The 13,199-nt window shown below is 41.0% G+C and overlaps 1 protein-coding gene across 5 annotated transcripts in view; it reads left to right on the forward strand.

Annotated features, from left to right (window-relative positions):
* The window catches only part of MSH3 (mutS homolog 3), a 211,618-nt gene that overhangs the window by 24,766 nt on the left and 173,653 nt on the right, over positions 1-13,199 (forward strand). For all 5 annotated transcript variants that reach the window (XR_005776986.1, XR_005776987.1, XR_005776988.1 and 2 more), the window contains exons 5-7: positions 614-730; positions 2,124-2,241; positions 4,890-5,035. Coding sequence is in view for 2 of the 5 variants with exons in the window: in XM_040421493.1 (XP_040277427.1) it covers positions 614-730; positions 2,124-2,241; positions 4,890-5,035 (381 nt within the window). In the remaining 3 variants the exon portion in view is untranslated. The remainder of the gene's footprint in view (positions 1-613; positions 731-2,123; positions 2,242-4,889; positions 5,036-13,199) is intronic.

Consider the following 13,199-nt stretch of genomic DNA (forward strand, 5'->3'; position numbering starts at 1 on the left):
CGATTTTTTTAAACCTACTTTTCTGGTGCAAGTCAGATGATAAATCTCCCCCGCTAAGCTAATTACATAGCATTTAGGACAACCCCTATCCAAATTCTAAATTAGGATTTGGAACCATACAATAGGAGAGTCTACCTTTTGGGACTCCTTCTTTAGTGATGGTGTACAGCTACTGCAAATAGTAGCTCTCACTCTGGAGGATTCCACATGACTACTTATTGAAATGGCATGTAATAACATTTCTTCAGATTTTCCTTACAAGGTTTTTGCATCAAATGGCTTATAAATGTTATATGTTTTGGGTTAAAAATGCTAGCCTTCGGATTGAAGGCTATACAGTATGTGTGGTGATGTAATGCTGGCGAGCTGTTTCATTTGTTTTATACCTAAACCCAGATAGCCATTTAGGGGTTTAATGAGGGTTGCTGGTTATTTGTAAAAGATCCATTTGCCTTGAAGGCCTCAATCAGGGTCAATAAAATGGCACGTAATTATATATCCATTAGCTGATGGATTCTAATTATACCGCAGTATCTTAGATCGGATCTCAGTGTTGTCCTGACCTCTTTATGAAATATTCACGTGGGAGCGTCTCCTTTGTAACCTTTTACAGATTGCAGCCCGTGAACTGAACATTTATTGCCACCTAGACCACAACTTTATGACAGCAAGTATCCCCGCTCACAGGTTATTTGTCCATGTCAGACGGCTCGTGGCAAAAGGCTTTAAAGTAAGTTTATGTATTATTCTATTATACTCCTTATCACATACAATAAACTGATGACCGTCCTGAATATGGATGACGGGCATTGATTTATGAACTTGCCTTTTGAGGCCTCTTTCTGTTTTTCACTGACCTGTGCTATCCACATTTTCCACGGACAGCACACACATCCATTGATTTTAATATGTTCACACATCAGTATTTTTTTTTTACTGATAATAAAGAATAAAGAAAAGGCTGGGCACTCACAATTTACCTGGAGTGGGTGGTACTTTATAATTAAATATTAGTATTAGTAGTATACTAAAACATTTTAAAACTAATCACACTGCAGTTTTTCCATCCAATCGATATAATAATCGCAATTTTCAGATAATGTTCGCATCAAAAGTATATACGTTTCCACAATATAGTGTCAGGAATGTTCGCGGTATTCCAAATCACATAGTCGATTCGTATCTTATTAGTTCTCATATTAAAAAAAACTTGTGTAAAAGTGAAAAATCGAACACCACAACCAACAGATTGTTTAGGTTTTCCTCTGCACGGTAGTTATACTCACAAGCCAGGTTCGATCACGGGCGGCATTCGGTGTGTATATTGCGGCGTCCCGCGTGGTAGCTGCACCGGCCCCGCGCTCCTGCTAACTTACGTGAGTGTCGAATATTTCACCAGAGGCACATATTGAGTCGATATATGTTGATTCGAACTGTGATGTCGAAAGTTCCAAGACTATCTTGGTTCGTATATTCTTTGCCGGCGTCTGCCTTATACACGTGTTCTCCCAACCAGCGCCAGTGCTTTCATTCGTAGTTCCGGGTCATAGGTTATCACGAACTTTAAAATAATTCCTGTAAGTTGCGATTGCCTTTGTGTTAAAATGGAGGATCCAAACTAACTTGTTTCGGGACTCTGAATGGTCCCTTCCTCAGTGGTTAACTGTCCTCCATATCTGTGCCCTTATATAGGGGATATTGAAATTTCCAAACTAAGAGATGGATCGAGCAGTACTTTCAAATTCCTTTCAAATTTAACCCACCTTTACTGACCGTGAAAAAAATCACTGAGATATGCACTTCTTTGGTCCGCCCATTAAAGTCTATGGGTTCTAGGAAAATCACTGACACAACACAGATAGAATCAGTGATTGGTCCGTTAGTTATTAACCACTGGTAGGAGATGCTCTGGAAGTTAACTTTCAGCTCAACAGTTTCCGTGGAATATGGAGGGCAAAAAACTGATACACGGACCCTTCACATTTTTTCGCTGGCGGAAATGTAAATGAGACCTGAGTTGGATTCAGTTCATTCCCATGTAGGATGTCATTCCCAAATTCTGCACCAGATGGCAGTAAAACATTACTTTCAATAGCTCACCATTTACCTCTGTTTTATTTCAGGTCGGAGTTGTGAAGCAGACAGAAACGGCTGCGCTGAAGGCGGCTGGTGAAAATAAAAACTCGTTATTTACAAGGCAGCTCACAGCCTTATACACTAAATCCACACTCATTGGAGAAGATATCCTTTTACTTGATGTTTGCTGCCATTGACCCAAATTTATTGCCCCAAAAAGTAGCTCGCTTGGGAAAGAAATGGGATCGTACAAAGACGTATTCCCAACTTTCCATAAGTTGAATTGTGTGAATGTAGCCTTAAAAATGGACAAGTGCAACATAGATGATGATTGTGTAGATTAATGATTTGGAGCTGCACTGGGGGAAGTGTGAGATGTGTCCATGTAGTTTCTCATAATCTCATTAGCTTCAGTCCTTGGGTTAATGATTGGAATATATTATATTCTGCTCCGAACACTCTTAAACTTCCCTTTAAGAATGAACCCCTTTTTAGAATTAAACATGGAGCTCACTCGCACTTGCAACGGGTGCCATAGCTGCCGGGTTTCTGCAGTTTCAAACACCAGAGACATGCATCAGATGTATGCGATCAGCCATAAGGCTGATCGCATACATTTTACCACTTCAGATGCTGTGGTCAAATGTGACCATGGCATCTGAGTGGTCCGGAAGCAGCGCTCCCGGCTGAGATCGGGGAACCTTTTATGCTATTCTAATAGACCGAAGCCTCAAGCAGGCTTCGGTAGCTATTAGTAAAATATACCAATACAGGCCACTAGGTGGCAGCAGTGTATTGTTATATTAATAATGAAGTGTTCAATGATCACAGTACACAATGGGCAATCTAATGATTGCCAATTATAGTCAACCAGGGTGAATAAAAGATTAAAAGTATAAAAGTTCAAATCAGCCACCCTTTCCCCAAAATCAAAATACTTAATCAATAAAAAAAATACACATCATGTATATCGCTGCGTGTGATAACACCCGTACTAATAAAATATAACAATATTCATCCCATATGATGAATGGCGTAGCGGAAAAAAATAACGACCATTTTTTGTCACTTCAGCTTCCCCAAAAAATTTCTAGAAAGTGATCAAAAAGTTACACACACTTCAAAATGGTATCACTGAAAAGTACAGGTCACCCTGCAAAAAATGAGCCCTCACACAGCTCCGCATGCATAACTACAAAAAAGTTAAAAGGGGGTCAGAATATGGAGATGAAAAAAATTAATTTTCCAGTATTAAAACACAATAAAAACTATTGTAATCGTATTGAATTGGAGGATGAAGGTAACAGGTCTATTTTACCACATAGTGAACGCCTTAAAAAAAATATAAAAAATATTAAATCTGGCAAAATTGGAATTTTGGATTTTTTTTTTCCCGCTACCCACTACATTGTATACAACCGAAAATGGTGCCATTATAAATTACAACATTCAATGGACTTGTATGGCCAGTTCGAGGGCTCATGGCCACTGCCATAGTCCTGTACAGGCGCTGCATAGCATGGAAACATAAGTAAGGCTAAAATAGGGCGTTTGGCTTTATAGTGATGTCAGTGTACACATTTGACATCACTATGAGATATTAGTTGTTAAAGCTGCTACTTTCACACTCGCGTTTGGTGCGGATCTGTCTTGTATCTGCACAGACGGATCCACACCGATAATGCAAACGCTTGTATCCGTTCGCATTATTCATAAAAAAAAAAGTCCAAGTCAAAACTTGATCCGTCTTGACTTACATTGAAAGTCAATGGGGGACGGATCCGTTTTCAATTGCACCATATTGTGTCAGTGAAAACGGATCTGTCCCCATTGACTTGCATTGTAAGTCAGGACAGATCCGTTTGGCTCCGCATCGTCAGGCGGACACCAAAACGCTGAAAGCTGCATTTTAGTGTTTGCCTCAAAAGCGCAACGGAGACCAAACGCAGCCAAACTGATGCATTCTGAACGGATCCTTATCCATTCAGAATGCATTGGGGCTGAACTGATCTGTTTTGGGCCGCTTGTGAGAGCCCTGAAACGGATCTCACAGACGGACCCAGAAACGCCAGTGTGAAAGTAGCCTAAAAAATAGGCAGCATAAGAAAAAAGCAGGCAAAATACAGCAGCAGAATACCTTTTTTCCTTCTTAACACCCCAAAATGATACATCATTTTATATGTACCCCAAAATGGTTTTATTAAAATATGACTCATCAAGGCCACATATGGCTACATCAGTGGAAAAATAGAAAAGTCATGGCTCTTGGAATGATAAAAAATATATTTCTTTCAAAAAATTTACTAATATTGTGCAAAGGTAATAAAATATAGAAGTAGTGTACACATTGTACTGTGCCGATCCACAGAATAGAGGTAAGACATTATTTATGCAGCTCTGTAAGTGGCATAAATGTAAAAATGAATTTAATTAAACAAGTACTGTAAGTAAAAAAAAAAATAAACACAAAAAAAAACAACTGTGGAATTTCATTTTTTGCCATTCTTCCCAAGAAAGAGTTTAAAATGTAATACCACAAAAATTGGTGCCATAGAAAAATACAACTCGTTTACAGAAACATAAAAAAGTAATGGGTCTCTGAACGGGACACAAAAAAACCCAGAAAAAGACAATTCCACCAAAATAGGCTTTTGTTCTGAAGTGGTTAAGTACAGATTACTAAACCACTGGTAGGGAAAAGAAGATACTCCGGTAATTGCCGCACATATACTGAGGGGTGTGAGCCTTCATAAGGGGGTGCCTGGAGGGTCTCTTCATGTCGAGTGTGTGACGTCTTCCTTAGCTGGGCGTAAATGTGAACCCATTGGTAAACATCGATGATTCTTTGGAGGTTGAGACAATCGCGACTGACGCCCCATGCAGCTACCTCCTGTGCATATGTGAAAAGCATGAGAAGTCTAAAACGAAGAAAGCCGATGACATTATTTTTGGCCTGATGGTAAGAATGACTTTTTGTGTTTATTACAATGTACATCAACTTTGAACTCCACATTCACTGACTGAAATGTAGTGGTGTGCACCAAGACCGGTCTGTATGTATAACTTACTGTATGTGTCAGGAACGCAGGCGTATGGCATGTCAGGGTGTTAAAGGGAGTCTTTCACCTAATCTGAGGGTTTTAGACCGCTCAGATCAGGTTATAGACTCTTTGACCCTCATTACAATCGTACCTTTCTCTTCTGTGTCCCTCGTCGAGCTAATGAAAATAACACTTTTTAAACTTATGCAAATGATCTTCTGAAGGTGCCCAGGGGCCGCGTTACTGGGCGATGTGGCCAGAAAAACACACCTCCAGCCGGCGGACGTCACGAGCGGCACCAGAGGACGGCGGGCTGGGAACTGGCCCGCACCTGCGCACTGCTCTGCCCATTATGGGCAGAGGAACAGCCTTTCATGTTGCGCATGCGCCAGCCAACTAAAGACAGCCGGCCGGCGCATGCGCAATATAAAAGGCTGTTCCTTTGCCCATAATGGGCAGAGCAGTGCGCAGGTGCGGGCCAGTTCCCAGCCCGCCGTCCTCTGGTGCCGCTCGTGACGTCCGCCGGCTGGAGGTGTGTTTTTTTGGGCACATCGCCCAGTAACGCTGCCCCTCGGCACCTTCAGAAGATCATTTGCATAAGTTTAAAAAGTGTTATTTTCATTATCTGGACAGGGACACAGAAGAGAAAGGTACGATTGTAATGAGGGTCAAAGAGTCTATAACCTGATCTGAGCGGTCTAAAATGCTCAGATTAGGTGAAAGACTCCATGGTGTTATATGAGATATATGGGTGCTGTACCTCCTGCTGTATGTTACAATAGTGTTAGCAGTCTGGCCATATAAAAGCACAAAGCAGAGGCTGAGTGAACTTAAAGAGGGCCTGTCACCTCTCCTGACATGTCTGGGGAGGTGCCTTCCCTATAATATAACCGTTTTTCAGTATCTTACAGCTCTACAGGTGAAACTCAAAAAAATTAGAATATCGTGCAAAATTTCAGTTATTTAAGTAATGCAACTTACATAGTTGATACGGCTGAAAAAAGACTTACGTCCATCAAGTTCAACCAAGGGATCGGTGGGGACGCGAATCCCAGAAGGAAGTGATACTCAGATTTCTACACGTTTTCATAAACATTAATATTTTTTACTTTTAAGAATTCGTCTAAACCCTTTTTGAAATTGTCCACTGTTCCTGCTGTGACCACGTCCTGAGGAAGTCTGTTCCACAGATTCACAGTTCTTACAGTAAAGAAGCTTTGACGCTTCTGGAGACTGAACTTTTTCTTCTTCAGTCGGAGGCAGTGCCCCTCGTCTTTTGAGCACATTTTACATGGAACAGCGTTTTCGCCATAATTTTTGGATGGCCCATTTATATACTTGTACAGGTTAATCATGTCCCCCCTTAGACGTCTCTTCTCAAGACTAAATAAATTCAATTCTTTTAATCTTTCTTCATAACTAAGACCCTTATCATTTTAGTCGCTCTCCTCTGTACTTTTTCCAGCTGCAGTGCATCCTTTCTATGGACTGGTGCCCAGAATTGGACTGCGTATTCCACATGAGGCCGCAACAGCGCTTTGTAAAGTGGTAGTATTACATCCCTGTCCCGTGAGTCCATGCCTCGGTTAATGCATGACAATATCCTGGTGGCCTTAGAAGCAGCTGATTGACATTGTATGCTGTAATTCAATCTACCATCCACAAGGACACCCAAATCCTTCTCTATCCTTGACTCTCCCAGTGTTACATCTCCTAGGCTATATGAAGCACAGAGATTATTACTACCAAGATGCATAACTTTACATTTGTCCACATTGAACCTCATTTGCCAAGTTGATGCCCAATTACTCAGAGTGTTCAACTCAGCTTGTAGTTTATGGACATCTTCCATAGACTGTACAGTTCTACACAGCTTAGTGTCATCTGCTAAAATTGATATGGTGCTATTAATCCCATCCTCAATATCATTAATAAATTAAATAATAAAGGACCCAGCATTGAACTATGGGGTACACCACTTATAACCTGGGACCATTCTGAATAGGAATCATTGACCACAACTCTCTGGACTGTTGTGCCTTTTCATGAGTGTAAACAGTTATATCTACTTATTTTAATTATAATGGGTATTCATTGCCTTTAAGAGCAATGTTGATTTATATTCACTATTTTGTATGGATTTTCATGTAGGCCGAAGTAAGTCCATGGGAAGATTACTGCGCCATTCAAAGAGCTAGTGTTATTGTAACAATATATTATACATTTAGACAGTTAGAAGATACACGACACCTGTAGATTTAGAGGATTTATTGTATTTCCTATCTGAACATGAATTCCACAGTGTGAGAATTGTCTAGATGTTCCTCAAACTATACATTCATGTATCAAAGTTTGTCTCTCTGCTCTAAGACAAGGCCTCCAGATGTCAGAGGTGTGTAGTATTGAAAATCAATGATTTTTAAAAAAAAAATCAAAAAAATCTGTTTTTTTTTAATATAAAATGCTTTTTGAGGAAAATATATTACCATCCAAAGGTTATTCCATCATGAAATAAAGATTCGTTTTTTAATTATGTAGAATAAGGCTGTACGTAGACTCCCATATTGTTGAATGGATTAGGCAGTGGCTGAGGGACAGACAACAGAGGGTTGTAGTCAATGGAGTATATTCAGTCCATGGTCTTGTTACCAGTGGGGTACCTCAGGGATCTGTTCTGGGACCCATATTGTTTAATATATATTGCAGAAGGCCTCGATGGTAAGGTGTGTCTTTTTGCTGATGAGACAAAGATTTGTAACAGGGTTGATGCTCCTGGAGGGATACACCAAATGGAAAAGGATTTAGGAAAACTAGAGGAATGGTCAAAAATCTGGTAACTAAAATTTAATGTTGATAAGTGCAAGATAATGCACCTGGGGCGTAAAAACCCAAGAGCAGAATATAAAATCAGTGATACAGTCCTAACCTCAGTATCTGAGGAAAGGGATTTAGAGGTCATTATTTCAGAAGACTTAAAGGTAGGCAGACAATGTCATAGAGCAGCAGGAAATGCTAGCAGAATGCTTGGGTGTATAGGGAGAAGCATTACCAGTAGAAAGAGGGAGGTGCTCATGCCGCTCTACAGGGCACTAGCGAGACCTCATTTGGAGTATTGTGCTCAGTACTGGAGACCATATCTCCAGAAGGATATTGATACTTTGGAGAGAGTTCAGAGAAGAGCTACTAAACTGGTACATGGATTGCAGGATAAAACTTACCAGGAAAGATTAAAGGACCTTAACATGTATAGCTTGGAAGAAAGACGAGACAGAGGGGATATGATAGAAACTTTTAAATACATAAAGGGAATCAACAAGGTAAAATGAGAAAATATTTAAAAGAAGAAAAACTGCTACAAGAGGACATAGTTTTAAATTAGAGGGGCAAAGGTTTAAAAGTAATATCAGGAAGTATTACTTTACTGAGAGAGTAGTGGATGCATGGAATAGCCTTTCTGCAGAAGTGGTAGCTGCAAATACAGTGAAGGAGTTTAAGCATGCATGGGATAGGCATAAGGCCATCCTTCATATAAGATAGGGCCAGGGGCTATCCATAGTACTCAGTATATTGGGCAGACTAGATGGGCCAAATGGTTCTTATCTGCCGACACATTCTATGTTTCTATATGTGTAATTTTTTTGGTAAATAAATTCCATTAATCCATTCACAATGTCATGCTCTTCCAGAGGTTTTTGTAAGATTATTGGGCAGTTTCTCTGCCTACAAGATATTATCACAGATGCTTGGTTTACTTTTTCAGTTCTCCAAACTGAATTTGACTCAGCAGAGATCACATGCCTCTTCTTAACAGCAAAAATGTTATAACATGAACAGAGTTGAGAAAAATACCTTAATCCTAACTTCTACAAACCTATGAATGCAGAATCAACCTAATCAAACTAATATGAAAAATTGTTTAAATCTTCATCTACTTGCATATTATAAGTTATACCAGCAAGAATTAGTCTTTATGTAGAAAACTATGATTTAAATCAAGCCTTACTGACTAGTGATTTAAATCGTGATTTAAATCAAAATGATTTAAATCAAATCCACCCTGATTGAAAATATCAGGCATGTATGAGTTAACCCTTACTAGTATGATGCTTATTACTTATACAACAGTGCCACCTAGATATGAGCAGTTAATACTACACCAGTAGCAAAAGTGCATTCCGGGTAGTATTACGACGTCACGCTCCTTATCACGTTCCGAATCCCCCATCATTGGTGGCCAGTGCGGCCTCACATCTCCCCCCCCCCCCCCTAGTTAAAATCACGTTCCGAATTCCCCATCATTGGTGGCCAGTGCGGCCTCACATCTCCCCCCCTAGTTAAAATCACGTTCCGAATTCCCCGTCATTGGTGGCCAGTGCGGCCTCACCTCTCCCCCCCCCCCCTAGTTAAAATCACGTTCCCCCATCATTGGTGGCAGTGGAGAGTTCCGATTGGAGTCCCAGTTTAATCGCTGGGGCTCTGATCGGTAACCATGGCAACCAGGACGCTACTGCAGTCCTGGTTGCCATGGTTACTTAGCAATTTTTAGAAGCATTATACTTACCTGCGAGCTGCGATGTCTGTGTCCGGGCGCTCCTCCTACTGGTAAGTGACAGGTCTGTGCTATAGGCAATGCGCCGCACAGACCTGTCACTTACCAGTAGGAGGAGCGCCCGGCCGGTCACAGACATCGCAGGTAAGTATAATGCTTCTAAAAATTGCTAAGTAACCATGGCAACCAGGACTGCAGTAGCGTCCTGGTTGCCATGGTTACCGATCGGAGCCCCAGCGATTAAACTGGGACTCCGATCGGAACTCTCCACTGCCACCAATGATGGGGGAACGGGATTTTAACTAGGGGGGGGGGGGAGGGGAGATGTGTGGCCGCACTGGCCACCAATGATGGGGTATTCGGAACGGGATTATAACTGGGGGGGGGGGAGAGGGTAAATAAATTCCATTAATCCATTCACAATGTGGCCACCAATGAATATAATATTAGGGAGGGAGGGGGTCTGCCCCCTCCTGCCTGGCAGCACCTGATCTCTTACAGGGGGCTATGATACGCACAATTAACCCTTTAGGTGTGGCACCTGAAGGGTTAATTGTGCGGATCACAGCCCCCTGTAAAAGATCGGGTGCTGCCAGGCAGCAGGGGGCAGTCATGTACACAGTTCGTAGGATATTCTAACTTGAAGCGTCCCCATCACCATGGGAACGCCTCTGTGTTAGAATATACTGTCGGATATGAGTTTCACGATCTAACTCAAATCCGATGGTATATTCTAACATAGAGGTGTTCCCATGGTGATGGGGACGCTTCAAGTTAAAATATACCATCGGATTGGAGAAAACTCCGATCCTATGGTATATTAACTCCTGACTTTACATTGAAAGTCAATGGGGGACGGATCCGTTTGCAATTGCACCATATTGTGTCAACGTCAAACGGATCCGTCCCCATTGACTTGCATTGTAAGTCAGGACGGATCCGTTTGGCTTCGCACGGCCAGGCGGACACCAAAACGACTTTTTTTTCATGTCCGTGGATCCTCCAAAAATCAAGGAAGACCCACGGACGAAAAAACGGTCACGGAACAACGGAAATCCGTTTTGCGGACCGTGAAAAAATACGGTCGTGTGCATGAGGCCTAACTTATAAGTTTTGTTGCAATACTACCCCATATCTGAGATTGGTCATAATTTTGGGCAGAGCAAGGGCTCGTATCTGTCATTTTCTTGATTCAGTTTTTGCGCATAATCCATTGATTTTTATATCTCACAATTTTAAAACCGTATTGCATAATATTCTTGTGTTGGTTGAGTAGTGTTTTGTTGGCACCATATAGTGGTGAATTCTGGGTACTGCATATCATTGTATATTATTGAAATTTACGTTGATTAACTTTTGATTGTATTTTAAACTATTGTATAATAAACCATTTATATTTTTGCATAGACGCTTGTACCTGTTTGCTAATTGCACAAAATAATCAGGTTCTCGATTGAACTCTTTGTGAGATGTTTATGTCCATCTTGCGGATCAATATCATTTGCATAATTTTTCTTTTGATCCGTTAATATTTTATTTTTTATATTTATATAAAGCATTTGCTTTATATACCCGACAGGACACTGTCCTTCAGCCAGTTTTTCAATCCAATTACAAACTATACTTTCCAAGCCAATAGACCTTACTTTACTTATTAAGCGTCTATAAGGGACAGTATCAAAAGCCTTTGCAAAATCCAGAAACACTACATCCACAGCTGCCCCTCTGTCCAGGCTACTAATCACCTCCTCATAAAAACAAATCAGGTTAGTCTGACAACCTCTGTCCTTGGTAAACCCATGCTGGTTATCACTTATATTATTTACAGTCACATACTCCTGTATATAGTCCTTAAGAGTCCTTCAAACATTTTTCCCACAACAGAAGGTAAACTGGTATATAATTACCTGTGGAGGACCTTGATCCTTTTTTGAATATGGGCACCATGTTTGCCTTGCGCTAATCACTTGGCACTGTACCAGTCCCTAGAGAATTCTTAAAAATTATAAACGGGCACAGCAACTTAAAATTAGAATATTGTGAAAAGGTTCAATATTCTAGGCTCAAAGTGTCACTCTAGTCAGCTAATTAATCCATATCCCCTGAGCAAAGAGTACCTGAGATTGTGACTTTAGGGTTTCATAAGCTGTAAGCCATAATCATCCAAATTGTAACAAATAAAGGCTTGAAATATCTCGCTTTGCATGTAATGAGTCGATCTCATATATTAGTTTAACCTTTTAAGTTGCATTACTGAAATAAATGAACTTTGCGCGATATTCTAATAAGTTGCTCTGTTCCTCCGTTATTCATTTTAGAAATGTATAAATAAATTGACAACTCAGTGTTACCAGTTGGGGAGTGTTGCTGGACACTCTGAACTAGTGCTGACTGTAGGGACACAAGGGAGGTGGTAATACCCAGTTGTCACCTTCATACATTTCTAGAAGGAATAACCCCCCAAAAATGACACAAATGCAGAATTTTAAGGGAACATGTTCACAATTGGCAATTTACAGGGAATCCAATGACTTACTAAAATAGACATGACAGCTGACAGGTCCTCTTTGAATCGATCATTGGACATTGGGTCATGGGAGTCTTAATATACTTAAAGGGTTTGTCCAGGATTAAAAAATAGCATCATAAAACAGCACCAATGGGGCTGAGCTGTAATACCACACACAACCTGTGGTCAGGTGTGCTGCTGTTTTTGGAAGAAAGGAGACATATTTTTCTAGCCTTGGACAGTCCTTTTACTCATGTATAGTAGCAGACATATTGGTGGAAGTCTATGAAGCCTTTTATGCCACTTTTGTACCATAAAAAGCTGTAAGATATCTTCTAATTCTAAATGATGGCGCATGCCATAAAATGTGGCATACTAAATTCATGCCATGTATGGCACATGCAGAAAGACTTTCTACAAAGATCATGGCCATTTTCTTGCGGAGGCAACATGTCAATATGGCGTCCGGTGCAGATGATACAAATATTGTTTTCAGAGTGATTGATAGAAAATTACAAATCTAGTGTTATTCCTTAGAATAATGAGGAACATTTACTAAATTGTTTAACCTGTTCCGGACATAGGGCGTATAACCAGGAACAGGATGGTGATCGGTGGTGTGATAATACACCACCAATCACCATCCTTAGATCCTGAGAGGTGATGGTGACATCACCTCTCAGGATCGCTCTCATTGGTCAGCTCGGCGGGCGGTTTATTCAAATTATTGCAGCGCTCCTCTCCTCCTCCTCCTTTTCAGTCTGGAGCCCGAGGAGAGAGGAGCGCTGCATCGTGTCTCAGAGCCAGCACCCCCCATCTGTTCAGAGCCCAGGATCCAGCCAGCACTAGGGAAAGGCTAGAGACAAGTTAGATTAGGCAGGGATATTTAGAGAAAGTTAGTTAATTGAAGGAAAAAAAAAACTGTTTTGGTTGCATCACCCTAAATTGGGTGTCTGGGGTCTCCCTAGACCCCCGAGGGGTGCTGCAGCTTGCCCCCCCCCCCCCAACTTTTTTGGGGTGCAGG

Source organism: Bufo bufo, chromosome 2 (genome assembly GCF_905171765.1).
Source record: "Bufo bufo chromosome 2, aBufBuf1.1, whole genome shotgun sequence".
NCBI classification, from domain to species: Eukaryota; Metazoa; Chordata; class Amphibia; order Anura; family Bufonidae; genus Bufo; species Bufo bufo.